The 17,427-nt window shown below is 38.0% G+C and overlaps 1 protein-coding gene across 1 annotated transcript in view; it reads right to left on the reverse strand.

Annotated features, from left to right (window-relative positions):
• CPLANE1 (ciliogenesis and planar polarity effector complex subunit 1) overlaps nucleotides 1-17,427 on the reverse strand; it is a 71,965-nt gene continuing 54,538 nt past the window's right edge. Inside the window, exons 40-52 of the mRNA XM_086628766.1 lie at nucleotides 17,182-17,380; nucleotides 16,667-16,911; nucleotides 12,544-12,637; nucleotides 11,414-11,575; nucleotides 9,965-9,995; nucleotides 8,424-8,555; nucleotides 6,419-6,584; nucleotides 5,220-5,281; nucleotides 4,618-4,782; nucleotides 2,978-3,090; nucleotides 2,554-2,637; nucleotides 913-1,082; nucleotides 1-502 (exon numbers count right to left, since the gene is read on the reverse strand). Coding sequence (XP_086484892.1) covers nucleotides 365-502; nucleotides 913-1,082; nucleotides 2,554-2,637; nucleotides 2,978-3,090; nucleotides 4,618-4,782; nucleotides 5,220-5,281; nucleotides 6,419-6,584; nucleotides 8,424-8,555; nucleotides 9,965-9,995; nucleotides 11,414-11,575; nucleotides 12,544-12,637; nucleotides 16,667-16,911; nucleotides 17,182-17,380 — 1,761 coding nt within the window. The 3' untranslated portion in view covers nucleotides 1-364. The remainder of the gene's footprint in view (nucleotides 503-912; nucleotides 1,083-2,553; nucleotides 2,638-2,977; nucleotides 3,091-4,617; nucleotides 4,783-5,219; nucleotides 5,282-6,418; nucleotides 6,585-8,423; nucleotides 8,556-9,964; nucleotides 9,996-11,413; nucleotides 11,576-12,543; nucleotides 12,638-16,666; nucleotides 16,912-17,181; nucleotides 17,381-17,427) is intronic.

Consider the following 17,427-nt stretch of genomic DNA (forward strand, 5'->3'; position numbering starts at 1 on the left):
TGATGTTAAATATTAAATACAAAGGTAAAACAGTTGTGCCATGCTCTTAAAATAGAATAAAACTTTTAATGTATTTGAGGGGGCAAAGTAGCTGACCCAGAAATTCTTGTTTAAGACTGTTGGTGTGCATTTACCAACTACGTTTAGTTCTTGTTGACTTGAAGACATATGGAATGCAAACTACATGTTAAGGAATGGAATTTCATCTAGGCAAGGCTGAAAGCAGTAAGAGTTTCTGTGCTGCTTAAGAAGAAAACCAATGCAAGCCTCAATCCATTTTAATTAGAACAATGATTATTATGAAAAATGGAACCAAACACCAGCAACCGTTTGGAAGTGCACAGCAGCTGACAGACTTTGTTCACTAGTCTTCCATATCTGCTACCATAGCCTCAACTGCATTCCAGTCCAGTTTGCTGAGGATACTTCCTGTGCTTTCAGAAACACCATCAGTGTCCATAGTGCCGAGAGGTGAGGAACTCACAGGACGCAGTGCAGAGGCCTATTGGAGGAAAAGAAGACGAGCTGAGCGACTGCATACCATTCATAGACAAGACCTCTGTGCCGCCAGTAGAAATGATCCCACTCTCTTCAAACATGTCCTCATCAAGTTATGTATCTGATTATTCTGCCATGAATGTAATTTATTTCCCTGTTTATGCACTCACACCAGCCTCTGTTGCCTACATGCCTACACAGGTGTTACAAAGAACGTTCCTTTTCAAGGCTCACGAGAATGACTTTGCTTGTAAAGACAAAATGTAGTTCTGTTGAATCACCATCATTTATGTCCCTCTGCATCTATCCCACCCACACATTTTGAACACGGAATCATGTTTTAAATAAAGCAGAAGTAAACAAAGTGTTAAATGGCAGGTATCAAATAATTCCTAAAATAAGTAGACATCCTACCTGAAACAAGGAGTCATGAGTATCTTGAAGTATTCTTTGGATATCATCAGGCACAGTCCAAGGACTTACTACTTCTCGATCAGTTTCTTGATCAACATCTTCTGTTTGAACTGCAGTGGCAACATAATGAGGCTTTTCTTCTGATGTTCTGCTGACTCTGTACTCATCAGCTGAGGAGAAAACAAGCCAACCATAGTACTGTAACTTTTTTTTTTTTTTAATGTCTTGAAACTTCTCCAACAACAGAAGCTCCAAGTTCTAAGAATTGAAGTTGTGTGTAAACACATGTGAAAACGCATGCCCTGTTCTCTTGAACTGATGCGGGGTTATGGCAAGAAAATGCTGCTGGTCCCTTCCAGCCTCATGCTCTGAACCATCTTCCCAAGGCAGAAGGTGAAATAGGACTATGCATGGTGCCTACCGGATCCAGATGCTGTACTGCAGTTCCCAAAAAGGGATGTTGCTACATTATTTGATAGAGGAATGAAACTATATAAATCCTGGATTTGTGCCTCTTAGAAGACATGGAACTCTAGTGAAACCCTTAGCAGCGATGGGATATACTAGGGAAACAGGTACAATAAGGTGATGTGAAATCAGAGAAAGATCAACCTGTATTTAGAGTTTAAAAAGAGAATGTATGGAAAGGAGGACGAGAATGAATTCCACATGTGTAGAGGTGAGCGCCTGACTGAGGAAAACACCTATCTGCTTACTATTGCTTCTCTCCCTTTCCTGCATTGCCAACTCAGATAAATTGACATGTGACTAGCCAAACAGCATCTCTCATGCCACTAGTATAACTCCGGTGTAATGGAGAATGGAAACAACCAACAGCGTTTCCTAACTTTCAGATTGATTCTCTCCTCTATCGTTTTCTTTTTTCTGTCTGATCAGAAATTCTACTCTTGTAATCAAGTCCTGCATCTGTTAAAGAATTTGATTAGGAGGAAACACTTATGTGAGGAAGCTTTTGTGGATGCAGACCTTCACAGATAGGTAGAGGGCAAAAGCCAAAGTGTTTTTTTTTTAAAAAAAAGTGCAGTCATAATTTTTTCCACTCTAACATTATGACAAAATATTATCAGAAATAAATACTGTACAGAGGGATGACAAAGACAATTCCTACTTTAAGAGCTCAGAAAGTAAGCAGCAAAGAAAAGCGACGAGAGGCACAATACTTTTGTACTGTACCACGAACCAGTTCTCTCTCTGTGAGTTCAGCTGAAAGCAAGACTCAAGTCCTCTGTCCTTCATTCCATTTTGACTCCCCAGGGGTGGCGGAGGGTGAGCGAGTGCCTATGTGGCGTTCAGTTGCTGGCTGGCTAAAGGCAACAGTCCATTTCTGGAAATCACTGAAATCTAGCACATTTGCATCAGTAATCTTGGAGCTGTCATCTGTCTGAAACCATTCAGGAGGTTAACAGAGGCAACTGATTAAAATGTTTCACAAGTTTCTAATGAAAAGAATTTTTATGTGGGGGAAAATCATGATTTTTAGTATTCTAAATTAATGTTGTATCTGAGGCCTGTGTTGCATAAATTCTGCCCAGGAAGTATTCTGAAATGTGTTCTCTGTGTCTTGTTTTTCCCCTGTATTATATAGCTGAACAGCACTATGTCATTGCTCTTGTAACTTACAGTGCTTAGAATTAACAGGATAGTTTGCAGTGTTTCTCATTCTTCCTCTGGAAATACTTTTGTCTAGGAGCATACAGGCATTTCCTGGAAAGACAAAGAAAGCATTTCCTCTGTTAAGTGCAGTAGACCAAGACGACTCAAAAGATGCTTGAAATTTTCATCTATGAGCATGCTTCCTGGATTACACAGTACTATTGCTATGGTAAATTAGGCTACTTTGGATTTAGAAAGAGAAGATAAGGAAATGTAACTATCACTTAACAGAGCAATGACAGCACAGTTGGAAAAGCCTCAGGACAAGAAATCTCCAGGATTATAAATCTGACTTTCTCTGCAGGTATTAAAGCTCCTCCCTCCCAAAATCTGGTAGTAACTTCAAGATAATGTTCAGTATGTGCCTTCATTAATAAAGTTCTGTTCTTACCCCTGGACTGTGTTAAACCAAGAGCTGGGGTGAAACGGTGTACTTTTTGACCAAAGCTGGGCTTGGCAGCAATTCTGCTCCTTTCTGACTGAACAGGACTGTTTGGATGCCTTCTACAACAAGAAAAAAAAAACACAACAAAGCCAAAATACTTAATCATAGAATGGATCATGTAGTTCCAACCCCCCTGCCATGGGCAGGGACACCTTCCACTAGATCAGGTTGCCCAAAGCCTCATCCAACCTGGCCTTGAGGCATCCACAACTTTTCTGGGCAACCTGTTCCAGTGTTTTATCACCCTCGGAGTGAAGAATTTCTTCCTAATATCTAATAAAAATCAACCCTCTTTCAGTTTAAAGCCATTGCCCCTTGTCCTATCACTACATGCCCTTGTAAAAAGTCCCTCTCCAGCTTTCCTGTAGGCACCCTTTAAGTACTGGAAGGCTGCGATAAGATCTCCCCAGAGCCTTCTCTTCTCCAGGCTAAACAGCCCCAACTCTCTCAGCCTGTCTTCATAGGAGAGGTGCTTCAGCCCTACTTACCACTGTCTACCACATACCATTCCTCCACACAACATGGATCTAACAGGGCTTATTCAGACAAGGCAAAAAGACCACAGAAATCATATTCAGCCCACTTAGCTGAGGATCACCATCACACACTGCTTATGGGGTGAATAAGTCTCACCAGAACGAGAACTGCTGACCATCACAGTGAAGACATATCAAATTGTCTTTACAAAGAGCCAGCTTAGGTCCAACAAAATTTATTAGTTAGAAGTTACTGCCACTCCTAAGGTGGCTTCCTGCACGACATTTGTTAGCACTTCTGATTCTGGCAGTGCTGATGTACTTAAACTGCCCTTGGACCCCAGCAGCAGGCCCTGTACAGCACTAACTACATTCAGTTTAATGTTTTATCCTGGAACTTTACCTATTAAAAAGAAATGCAGAAATACTTAATTCTGGAGTTACAGGATTATCTGCAGTACGCAATTCCTCTCACTAGTCTAGAAAACAAAATTGTATGTAGAAGAAGAAAAGGTATACTGCAATATACATCTGGATTACATATATGCACATGTGACAGTAATGCCATCAAGTAGCATAAATTTACCTATCTATAACACTCAAACACCGTCATCTCCTCAAAAAGCAATAAGCACCAAAGTGCAAAAGAAAGAACAAGTAAAACTTAGGTAATTAAAAAAAATTAGAAAGTAAATCTCCAGTTTGCTGAACTCTAATTTAAGTAGTCTATATGCACACATAGTAGTATTTTTATTTGCTTTTTGCGTGTTAATAGATGCTCTTCAGATCACTAACCATGTTGCTGTCTCTTGTTCAGTGGAATTGCTGTTGAGTGGAATGGCTTAGGACATCAATTACAACACCAACTATACGGCTGGCTTATTCTGTGCTCTGAAAGGCATTTTTAACTCTTCCTCCAAGCTCTGCACTACTGGTGGTAAGAAGACTGGGACAGAAACTTGAGACTCCTCTGGTCCACACAAAGTGTACCTTTGATTCTGTCAGAATATAAAGCTTCTCTCAAGCCAATCCTATACCAACTAGCAGACAAATCTGAAGTGTGGTAAAGACACCAATACATCAGAGCAGGACTAATGCTTCAGTTGTTACCCTTTAGTAGATGCCATACACCTTTTTCTGTACTCTTGAGGTGATCTTGTCCTGGTCAATGGTCTACCTTCATTTGCAGGTAACATCACTGTTTCAGATAACATTTCATTCATCAGAGAAAGCGCTTGTGATATTCTCGTACTGTGATGTTCAGATAACAGGGCTCTATGGAGAAATAATATTACATATTAACGCAGGCTGTCACTCATTTAATTGCAGCTGGCCTGTGAGTCTTGCAAAGCTTCATGGTAACAAGAATAGAAGAACGTATTTTTGCAACTTCAAAGAAGATATACTAACTCTTTTAAGATCATTAGCAAAAAGCTAAAACATTTATTAACAATGAGTTTGACAGAATGAATGAGTCAATGTTGGGGAAAAAAAAAATTCTATTTGGAAAGTGAAAAATACTGTCAAAGGATGAAACATGTTCAGAATTGTCCTAATTGGTAAAGCAAACACGAATTATTTATGCTTTTGATTGAAATGCCATACATACCTGAAGTTTTATAGACAAGACAGTTAAAACAACCTCTTGCTTAAGACTAGAAGATTCTCATATATAAATAAGAATATCACAAGTTACATTTACAGCAACTTACTTGTCTCTTTCTTCTTTCTTCTTCTGGAATAATTTAATATCCTTTGAAGTAAGACTACAACGCTGTGCAAGAAAGTATAATAATCATTAACTTGCCCTGTATTGTGGTCTCGATCTAATCTCTCACTCTCAAAATACAGACCTACTTGACTTTTAAAGTTACTGTTTAAGACACTCTCCAGAATGAAAAACGGTATGAAAGTATTCAGCTCTACCAGGATATTCAGATAAGATTGTCTCCATAAACTTCCAAACTCTAAAGACATACTAAAAGCCTGCAGTCACACCTTCCAAAGCTCATATGTCTAAAATATTAACATTTCTAATAAGATGTTTTCACTGTCAAGTTCAGAGTTTCAAATGGCCTCACCTTCAGTTTCCTAAAAATCTGTGGCGTTCCTAACTATAACTAATTCAAAAAACAGGGCAAGGCTGCACTTTGGCCTGTGTTTGCTAGAGCACAATTTGATTTTTAAAATGCTTTCTTCTAAAAATAACCCACAAAAACACACCAAAAGCTGAGAATCTGTCCATCTAATGATTTCAGGAGAAAAGCCTGTAACAAAAGCCTCAAGTATATATTTATAGGTTGGCAACACAAAGAGAGAGAGAGAAGTAGGACCCATTTTACCTGAATCACTTCCCTCTACACACGTACAAAAGAATACATGTTCAACTCCGAAAGACTTTAAATCTTTAAATCCAGGGGAAATACTGTATTTCATAGATGAGATCTGTTACTCTTTCTAAAAGTGAATGCAATATATTTGGTGTTGCTAGGTCTCATCTCCTGTAACCCTGGAGCTTCCCCTGACTCAGCAGTGTCTTTTTAGGTCCTGAAGGAATCCAGGTGATAAATGCACATTTTAAGGCTTCATACTGATTGGGAAATTGTTTCTGAACTACTTTTGTACTTTTTTCCCCCCTTCAGTTAATTCTAGCACAGTGCAGAACAGAAGAGATATATTAGGCCATAAACACGTTTTTACTAATTAAAATTAAAAAATTTCTAGGAGGTTTATATGTATAATTTTATTTTAAACTATGGCCAATTTCAATAAAATAAAATTATACATATAAAAAAAGAACTTAAAAATAGGAAAAAAAAAAATCACCAACAGCCTTTACATTATCTAACCTGAACAATCAACACTTGTATAATACATAACAGTTACTCTTCAAGATCCTTGTTATTCTTACCATATTCTTTCTTAGGCTGAATGGATTACGCTCTTTCTGTCTTAGTTCATCCAGTTTCTTCACATATTCTCTCATTCTTTCCTTTTGCTTTCTTTTCATCCATTCTTGTATCTCCTTCTTCTCTTTTTCTCTTTTTTGAGAATGTCCAGAGGAAGAATCATGAACCCTGAGAGCAGATGTGAATGAGACATAACCCAGCACATCCTTTAAATGGCAAACAATGGCAGCTACACATGATATAATAAAAATACTGCAATCCCTTTAAAATTCTAACTCAGCTGAAAGTATAAGTAACAAACAATGGTGAAATTTTCTTCTCCAAAATTTTACTTTATAAAATAATGTTGGCACACAAGTAATTTCCAAGATGTTTCCTAAAATTTCTTCTATTTGTCAACTACATTCAGATAATAGGATGAAAGATTTAAATGTGGACCATCTGTTATTGTCTTTATAGGATAACCAGCACAGAAAAAACTCAAGTCATATTGCTTTGATATTTCATTTTTAAGTGTGTGTGGTATAAGTATCTAAAAAAGAAAAAAAGACTAAGGGGATTCTGTCATCCTTTTTGTTCTCTCCCCTCAATCTATGAGCTCCTTCACAAGTTTGTCAGTACAAAGTAATTTTAAAAACACTAACTCGGAATACTAACAGCAAAAAACCACGGCCAATAAGAAATGCTAATGTAACTTCATCCTCAGAGTTCTTCAGAAATATTTACTAACTTACCTTGCAACAGTCTTTAAAGCAAGCAGCTCAGTAATAAATATTTTATTCACTGTAGACTAAAAGCACTGACCTAGAAATTAAATACGAGATTTTTCCAAGAGAAGTGTTTCAATTTTAAATATCTCGTTTTTTTCAGCCCATTAAAACTTTTCTCATTTTCAAGACTCATTTCAGAATCAACAGAAGATAGGAGTGCAACAAAACAAGAAATCTCTAGTAGCTGCAGTTCAACTGAGAGCTTACGGACTGAAGCACTGAAGTGCACAAGAGATTAGAAGAACTTTGACATGTTTTAAAGTGATTTACTTTATGGCAAAGGGAAGTATCATTATGAGAAGTATTCACAGTCATGTGTGAAAATAAATATGTGAAACTGAGTTGGTATTAGGTTTTTAGTCAGGTTTGATTAAATACTACTTGAATACATTTCTGAAATGCAGACTAATTTTGAAAATATTCACATAGCTGCACAAAATAGTCCAACTAGCAACATCTACATGTTCATGTAGTCATTATCAATGTGTCTGGAATTCTCAAAGGATTGGAAGGATGTTATGATCGGTGCACAGATTTAGATTTGAAGCTCTTGAGCTTTTACAGTTCGAATAAATATTAGAACAAATAAACCAGAGCACTACACTCAAATGAATCACTAGAACATTCTAAAACAGGTACTTAAACTGGTGTGAACTGTTGCATCAACGCAACAGATTAGCTTCCTGAACAGCTGTATTTTTGCCTTGTAAGCAACCAGTATCATGAACAGCATTAGGAAACAGCTGTAATTTCAACCTGTCTCGGGAAAGAGCACAGCTGATTTTATAACTGACAGTCTGGAAGGCACAGAAATCTCCAGCAGGGAGGAGAGCATAGCAAGTTAGAGTCTGGGGCTGGAATTTTCTGAAGCTGCTTTGCCACTGACAGGAAATTTCTGTTCAGACTTTCAGAACAGCTTTAGAAGGCTCCAGACCCCTTGGCTGAACTGAATCTGCTGTACATACAGGGTTGTGCTCCAGTCTGTACCTGATAGAAGAAGGAACAAGCAAGAAGGAAGGAAATAATTTTTAAACCCAAAATAGTAAAAAATAATCTGCACATTGGACAATAATGGCCAGTAAAATAGTGGCTATTAAACAGTTCTAATACTAGTCTCATTAACATCAACTCAAATCAGATGCTCGCTTCCATTGTTTACAGGATGTGAGCTATAAAAAGAACAATCAGGGTTAAAATGATTTAACTAACATGTAATAAAAAACAGCCATGGTATTACCTAGAGATTTTCTTAGCTTGTATTTTTGTAAAGCCCAGCTCCGATGGAGAGATGTCACCTTCTACTACAAGATCTCTAATGATGTCAGTAACACCACTCAGACCAGTAATTTGCAGGGGATCTTCTAAAGAGCTTAAAGTTAGGCAGAGGAAAGAAAAATTAGTTAAAGTAGAACATGCCTGTAAGAACAATAAATCTTTCTTTTTATGCTTAAAATGAAAATATTCAGGTTGTTTTACCAGAAGCCTTTGGACTGAATTTTCTGTCCTCTACATCTCACTGTGTTAGTGCACATAAGCAATAATAATAATAATAATAATGTGCCTGTCTTAAAAAAATTACCAGCCATCACCTTAGTTTCACTGTCAACACGCACACTTTAGCCAACTATGTAGCACCACAGTGTGAATGGGATAGAATGAGTGAGATCTGACTAATATCGGGGTCTTGCAGCAAAAAGGACTTTGAATAAACAACACAGAAACATGGCCCCATCCAGAGCTGAACTGCCTGAGCTCCGCAGGGGTGAGTGAACACAGCTGGCCCAGAGGAGGAGGCTCAGCCTGGCAGCCCAGAAGACCAGGAGCACCCACAGGGTTTGTACTGCTGCGCAGGCTGAGATAAGGCTGTGGGATGCTACCAGTTTCAGGAACCCCAACTTGCTATGACCTTCTGAGCAAGAACCAGTGTGAGTGAGAGAACGGTTTTACCTAAGTTCTGCCAATTTCTTTCTTCTCTTTTAATCAGCTGCTCTCAATAAAAAACAAACCTCATGTAGCTTATGATTACAAGCTGCAGTTGCTTCAAGTTACTCCTTTGGGTAGAAATTACCATCTGCTAAATTTTATTGCCTCACACCCATCCTCACTCCCCAAGCTACTTCAGTCACAACAAGCAGTTTCACTTAAAATACTTTAAAAATAAACTAAACCATTCAGTTTACTGCTATGCTTCAAGCAAAACAATAAAGGTAGGTAACTGAGCAGAATGATCAGGAAGAAAGGGAAGCCAGTTACTGTTCCCTACTGCACAACTGGGTCCACAAGACTAACAGCAGTTAACAGCAAAAAATATGTATGCCAGACCATTTTATTTAATGCATAAGATCATTCCAGTTTTGAAATCTTCAGTCTGTTGCTTTACACTGTTCATACGGAAACACTTCAAAAACTTCCTGGTGATAGCTGGCCTCAGTAGACAACTATTAGCAGCAGTTAAATTACTTGTTAAAAACCAATGTTTTGCAAGTAGGAGGACTAACAAATACACATGGACAATACTAGCATCTACATTAACAGCTCTGTTACTTGTAACTAGAAAGCAACTTTAAACACTTCTGCAGCTTTTGCATAAAGTAAATCTAACAGGCACTACCGCAGTCAGAGTAAATGCCTGAAATTAACGAATAAAAAGACTTTCCTTCAGTTTGAAGACAAATGCCTAGATTTTCATATAAGTGATAGCTCCACCTTGACAGTCACCTTTTTGGTAGGAGTTTAAAGTAAACAAATTTTCAACAAAACCAAGGTCAAAATACATACCTTTCACAGACATCTCTGCATACGTTAAAGCCTGAAACAGAAACAGTGGTTGTTAATAAAAGCCTTGCACTTGTACGCAAACTAGTAATGTGTATGTTAAACAGCCTGTGGAACAAAACACAGAAATACATCAACCTGAATATGTTGGCATTAAAAATAAATGAATACTGTATATAGGCTTAATGAACTGTGCGAAAGCATGTCATCGACTGCCAGGTTAAAGAGTCTTCAGAGAACGTTAATTACAGCTCCCTGACTGACATGGATAGTTTTGCTAGGAAGATGAGATTACTGTTGTCAGTTTTCTGCCATAATCAAACTAAATGTATCCATTCCAAATTACTAGAAATTATCAGTTCCAATTAACTGTAAAGCTTTTTATGGAAAATTAACAATTGCCACTTACTTGAAGAAGCCAGGCCATGAACTCCTGGAATTCAGGAAACATGGCTGAAGAACAATATGGATGTCTTGGAAGGAAGAGCACTATCACCCTTCCTAAGCGAAACAGTACTCAAAAAATTATAGTTACAACTCAGTATCACCCACAGTTTTCTTAGCTTGCAAGTAACATGTTTATACTTAAAGAGAAAACTGTAAGTGTACTACTGTTTATAAAATTTATCTGGGTGTGCATGCCATTCGAGATTCACTCTTGCTTTATGCAGTTTTAACACCTTTTCAGACAGATTGCTGCAAATGTGTCTGTCAAATGCATATTCACCTGTACAAAGTATGCATCATTTTTAGAAGCCTGAATGCAAGCAATGTATGCAATATGCAGACAAAATAAGAAACTCTACATTTTTAAACACAGGCAATAGGTTGCTTGCACAGTGATTCCTCCTCCTTTTAATGCTACTGCAGTTTTCGTAATTGCAAAATCAATTTACTGTCAGTTTGCAAAACGAAATGAGACCTCATAAAATAATGGTTTAGGACACAGCCAGCAGTTACTGTATAGCAATATAAATGAAATTGTTTTGCTGATGTGGGTTGGATTTAACTGAGATCTTGCCTCTCTAGAACACAGGAGGATGAGCTTTGGGAGGAAGCTATGAGTGTTGTGTGACACTATGCCTGATTATATTCACGTACAGTTGAGTAAATAATTACAAATCAGCAGTGTGACGGGTTTCAGAAAAAGATCCAAAGTTACTAATTTTCCTTCAATAATGGTGAATTTGACTGCAAGTATAATTCATTGCTGAACTGTTTTCGAAGCTTACTGATACTGTCCCGTCATGTAACATATAAACTCACTATCAGTGTGCATCCATTAAGCCACCCTAAGGCAATCTAGAAAGATTGACAATCGACTTTTATGAGCACACTAGCATTACATAACATTCTGTATAACAGCAATAAGGAATTATTGCATCAGGAAAAAAAAGTTTACTACTTCTTTTAAAAGGAGAAAAAGGGAAAAATAAACATTAAAGATTATACCTGAAGATGACTTTATGCCACTGGGAAAGTTAGAAGCAGAGGCTGCAGAGGCAGGAGAGCGTACTTCTAATGCAGTATAACTGGGTACAGGATATTCCAGGTTTAAGCTCGCCTTTTCATCATCTGTAACATCTTCAAAGATCATGCCCCTTGAATAATGTTCTGATTCCATGAAAATACAATAAACACAGCAATTAGGGTAGACCAGTGAAAAGACAAACCCACAACGCAAAAACTATCATTCATATATATTTGTTAGTGGCGTATTTAGTTTACCTGTCAAATCTAGAACGATCTGAACCTAGGTCAGTTGTGCCTCCTTATGAAAGTGCACTACCAGAGTTGGGATGTATGTACCAGTCTGGTACATATGAACAAAAAGACTAAACTATCAGTTGCTCTGTGTGAGACTAATGGACATCTTAAATATTGTCTTATGTATAAATACAGATATAGTCATGATTTGGTTCTACCACTTGGCTTGGTATTAACTTCATAAGTAGATTAGTCTATGTTTTGGTATGAATGTAAAACAGATCTGAAGTTTGCACCCCTAGCATGCTCCTTCTTGGCACAGTACAGTAGCTGTAAGTAAACAGGTACTATATAGTCAATTGTTATATAAACAGTAAATTATTCAGTACATCAGCTCTAGCAAACAGTTAAGGTGATATAAGCTTTTATTAAAATTGGTAGATACTACAACGTCCTAGCCACCAAAGATGCATTGAAAAAGTTTCTTTATGTACACAGAGAAAGCTGAGGACAAATTTCATACCCTTTTATATCAGCAAGCAAAGCACTCATAAGCACCATGCTTTGATTTTCTGATACAACAGAAATACATATTATCATCTTTAAAATCCTACACCTAAGTCCTGCATTACGGTTTTGGAAAAGATCAAAGTATACAGATATTTTCAAATGGATTTTTGTTGAAGCAGTACCTTTAATATTCACATTTTCTACCTTTGATTTTGTTTCTCTCTCTCTCTCATATTTTCAATTTTTTTGGTGTACATTTCAGTAACACCTTTTGGGACTGCATTAAACTTCAGCAGTAATTAAAAGTTAGTCAAGTTTAATATTCAATTGCAAGTTTACTATCCTTCTGTTAACTGAACACATACCACCATCAATGATTCCAGCATCTTCAGCGAATGAAGGACGAGCACCAAGGTCTGAATTGGCAGTGATTTCAAAATCTTCTATTATTTTCACTAGCTACAAATGAAACGCAAAACCTAAGTAACGATACATTCCTCAAGGTATTTCTGAGATTTACTTACACTGCAGATATTTATGCAAAGTTTGCTTTAAATAATTTTTTTTCCCCCCCGAATCTTATAAACATTGTAACAGAGTATCCTGATTCAAAACAAAGAACATAGTCCAGGAATCCATGTAGCTCAAGTAGATTCATTTGATCTAAAGAGTTTGATCTTCTGGACCCTTACTCTGAGAAAAATACATATGAACTGTATTATTCTTGTGAACAGTTTTACTCCTGTTGATCACATTATTCTTATTTTTAAAATAGCTTTAGTTTTCCAACATATTGTATCTAAAACCCATAGAAATAAAAATATTTCCATATTCTTCATAAGTCCAGAGTTTCCTGAAGGTTAAAACTATAAAGTGAAAACCAAAACTGACTTAGATTCAGACATTTTACTGTACATTATTCATATAAAGAACAAAAAAAATCAAAACTGATTTCTAATACATAAGAAATTGTTATAAAAGGAATGACCAACTGGTGTGTACTGAAATAAGAGCAAAAAGAAAATGGATTTATCTTCAGGATTTGGCTAGACATCCAGAAGAAGTTTCAAAACCCAAATGCAGTGAAATGCTGAAACAAAGAAAGGATATCTGAAGGGTTTTTTTTTTTCACTACAGGTTTTTAAAAATCTGGCTAGATAATCACCTTGATGAAGGATATAAGTGATTAAATAATCCACCTTAGTATAATAACTGTGTGTACATGACATAATAGGGTCCTTACCTTTCGGTAAATATATGGAAGGACAGGCAATGGACACTATCAGTTTGAACAATTACACAAAATGTAAATGCTGTGGAATTACACAGTGCTGCTGAATTAATTCTGTATCAAGCCAGGTCTACAGGAACGGCATAGTTCTCTTGATGGGTGAAGGTTTTTTTTATCATCTCAAGCATATGTATACAAACACATGCAGCCTGGAGAAAAAACATAAGGAACTGGAGCTCTGTGCTTAGTCAAAAAGTTATGATATCCTAGGAATAACTGAAACATGGTGGGACAACTCACGTGGCTTGAGGATCACAATGGATGGCTATAGGCTGTTTAGTAAAGACAGGCAGGGAGGAAGAGGAGTCACGCTCTATGTTAAGAACCACCTTGAATGTATAGGAGTCAACTACAGCGATTGTGGAAGTCCTATCAAATGCCTCTGGGTCAAGATCAGAGCATCATCTCCAAAGGGGATCTTAGAGTAGGCATCTACTGATCTCCAAAGCAAGACGATAAGGCCCATGAAGCAACATTTGGGTCACTTAAGCAAGCTTCAGGTCAACAGAACCTGGTTCTTATAGGTGACTTCAACTAATCAGACATTTGTTGGAAGAACAATACAGCAGCTCACATGTCATCCATAAAGTTCCTGGAATGTGTAGGGGACTGCCTTCTCATACAAATGGAGGTAGGAATGAGGCATTGCTGGACTGGCTGCTCATAAACCAAGAAAACATGCTTTGTAGTATCTTGTTTAATGATAGCCTTGGCTGCAGTGACCATAATATTGTGCAGTGTGGGATCCTGCTGAGCAAGCTGAAGTTACTACTAAGACAAAAGTTCTGGATTTCAGAAGAGTAAACCTCAGCTCATGCAGACGTCAGATGGGAGGGATTCCATGAGAAGCTTCCATGGAGGATAAAGGAGCTAGCAAGTGCTGAGAGTTTCTCAAGAAGGATCTCCTGGAAACACAAAACCAGTTCATCCCCTTTAAAGGTAAGGGAAGTAGGTGGAGAAAGAGACCTCCTTGGCTTAACTGCAAGCTTCTGAGTCTGTTGAAAACCAAAAGAGAAGTGGAAAAAAAAGATGGAAAAGCAGACAAATAAATCTTGAGAACTATGAAGGGCATTGACAGGGTGTGCAGAGATGCAGTTAGAAAAGCAAAAGCTCAGCTCTAATTGCAATTGGCCAGAGATGTCAAAAACGACAAGAAAGGGTTCTTCAGGTACCTAAACAACAAGCAGAAACAGAAGAAAACTGTTGGTCCTGTGTTAAACATGAGAGGTGAATTAGTCACCAACAACACTGAAAAGGCAGAGGTTCTCACCACTTTCCTCACCTCTGCCTTTACAGCACTGTTGGGCCCCAGGCCTTGGGGACAAAATCCCAGGTTGATGCAAACACAGACCCACAGTCAGTGAAGGAGGAGTTGGTATGTGGATTATTACAGGAGCTTGACCGCTACGAATCCTGGGGCCCTGATGATATCCATCCATGTGCATTAAGAGAGCTGGCTGATGTGCTTGAGAGGCCACTCTCCATAATCTTTGAGAAGCCATCTTGATCAGGGATGTCCCAGAAGACTGGAAGACGGCTAATGTCAACCTCATCTAAGAGAAAGGCCTAAAGGAAGATCCAGGAAATTACAGGCCCATCAGTCTTACTTCAGTCCCTGGGCAAGTTATGGAACAAATCCTCCTGAGGGATATCACAAGTGAAATGAAGCACATGATTGGGAAAAGCCAGCATGGATTCAGCTGGGCAAAGCTCAATATAAGTGGGCAAAGAAAGCCAACATGATGCTGGTTTGCATCAACAAGGCCATCACCAGCAGAGACAAAGAAGTTGTTATTCCACTCTACTCAGTGCTTGTCAGGCCACACCTGGAATACTGTGTTCAGTTTTGGTCCCCGCTGTGCAAAAAAGATGTGGACAGGCTGGAGAGGATCCAGAGAGGGGCCACAAATCTGATCAAAGGACTGGGAAGCCTGCCACATGAGGAAAGGCTGAGAGAACAGGGTTTGTTCAGCCTTGAGAAGAGAAGGCTTAGGGGAGACCTTATCGCCATGTTCCAGTATTGAAAAGGTGGCTACAAAGAAGATAGACACTCCCTTTTTACAAGGGGTCACATGGAAAAGACACGGAGTAATGGGTACAAGTTAATCCCGGGGAGATTCTGTTCGGATACAAGAGGAATATTTTTCACAATGAGAACAATCAGCCATTGGAACAATCTCTCCAGGTGCATTCCTCAACATTGGATGCTTCTAAGGTTTGGCTGGACACAATGCTGGGCCATCTTGTCTAGATGGTGCTTTTGCCAAGAAAGGTTGGACCAGATGATCCTTGAGGTCCCTTCCAACCTGGTATTCTATGATTCTTAGATTAGTCACTCACATTTTGCTCTACACTTAGTAAAAAAGTCAAAGTAATGTGAAGAAATAATTTCCAGCATTCTCTATTTCACATTCACCTAAAGCCGGCCACACCTGAAGTTCTAAGCAAATTAAACTAGATATAGTATTAAGAGTTCAATCTGTCAAAAATTTTTAACCTTTTATCATTACATCTATCATCACAGAATCATAGAACGGCATAGGCTGGAAGGGACCTTAGAGATCATCTAATCCAACCTCCCTGTCGTGGGCAGGGACGCCTCTCAACTATATCAGGCTACTCAAGGCTCTGTCCAATCTGGCCTTGAACACCTCCAGGGAGGGGGCATCCACAACTTCTCTGGGCAATTTATTCCACCTATAAAATACTAATTCCTTAATTATATATAAGATCATCTGAATGCACTGAGTCCAAAATGCATTTATTTTACTTATATATTCAGATTTATAAAGATGTTAAAAATGCAAGTATTTTATGAAATAAATAGGAACAGGTTCCAGAAACAGTCATATAATATTCTGCAGAGGCACAAATGCAGAAACGTTTGCCAAAAGGGTCTTCTTCTCAGCCTCAACTTTCGTGCTATTCTATTTTTCCAGTTACAGAGAACTTAAATATATTCTGCCCTTTCACCAAGAACATCACCATTCTGGCCAGCATTTAGTCCATTGTAGCTGACCATGTCAGGAAACAGATGCAGCACTAAACATGAAAGAACTGTGTATTATTCTCGATCTCTCAACATATACTAAGCAGACTTGAAAATACCTCATTTCAAAATGTAAATTTTTGTCTTTAGCTGAAAGAAGTTACAAAATAAACTGTTTCAGACACAAAAGTTATCAGTCAGAACTCACCAGTTTGGTATTTCTGAAATCCTCCTCCATATTTTCTGTTATGTTCTGTAGTGTCTGTAATTGCATATCCATTTCCTGCTGCTTTGTGGAAAAGTATTCTTTACCAATTACTTTGGATGGAAGCACTGAAGAAGGGAAAGTTCTGTCATCTTCAGGCACTCTGTTCCAAGTTACACTATCTCTAGCAGAATCTGACTTCTCATCTTCCTTTTGTACTTGACTTGACAGGTTTTTCAGATGATTGTCTTGAAATAAAAAACACCAGAGTGCACCAACAATAAACTGCAAACATTTAAGTACTGCAAGTAATTAGGCACAGCTGTACTATACCTAATAGCATGTTTTAGGAGGTAGGAATCGTCACAAAAGAAGTCAAATGTGTAAATGTTTTGATGTACAAGACTAAGAAAGCAGGAGGTGAATTGGGGAAAGGCTGGCGGTTTTCTGTGGGAGGTAGGAGCATTACGACAAAAGTGTATAGCTTTTCTTTCTGATTTAAAACCAAAATGGTTTACCTTTCTTCTGAAGTGCCTCTTGTGGAATTGCATTAGTAACAGAAGCTGCCATGTGATGAAGTTTTGCAGTAGATGGAATTTCAAACTTCTCATTTTGCTGTGCAGTAGCTACCTCTTCTGCAGACTCAGGTATCATAGGCAACTTGTTAAGGATGTCACTGTCTTCAATGTCAATCACACTGATATATTCATGTTCACTCTAAACAAGATTATGAGGAATAATACAGTATGTGTTTTGCATAAATT

Source organism: Tauraco erythrolophus, chromosome Z (assembly GCF_009769465.1).
Source record: "Tauraco erythrolophus isolate bTauEry1 chromosome Z, bTauEry1.pri, whole genome shotgun sequence".
In the NCBI taxonomy this organism is placed as follows: Eukaryota; Metazoa; Chordata; class Aves; order Musophagiformes; family Musophagidae; genus Tauraco; species Tauraco erythrolophus.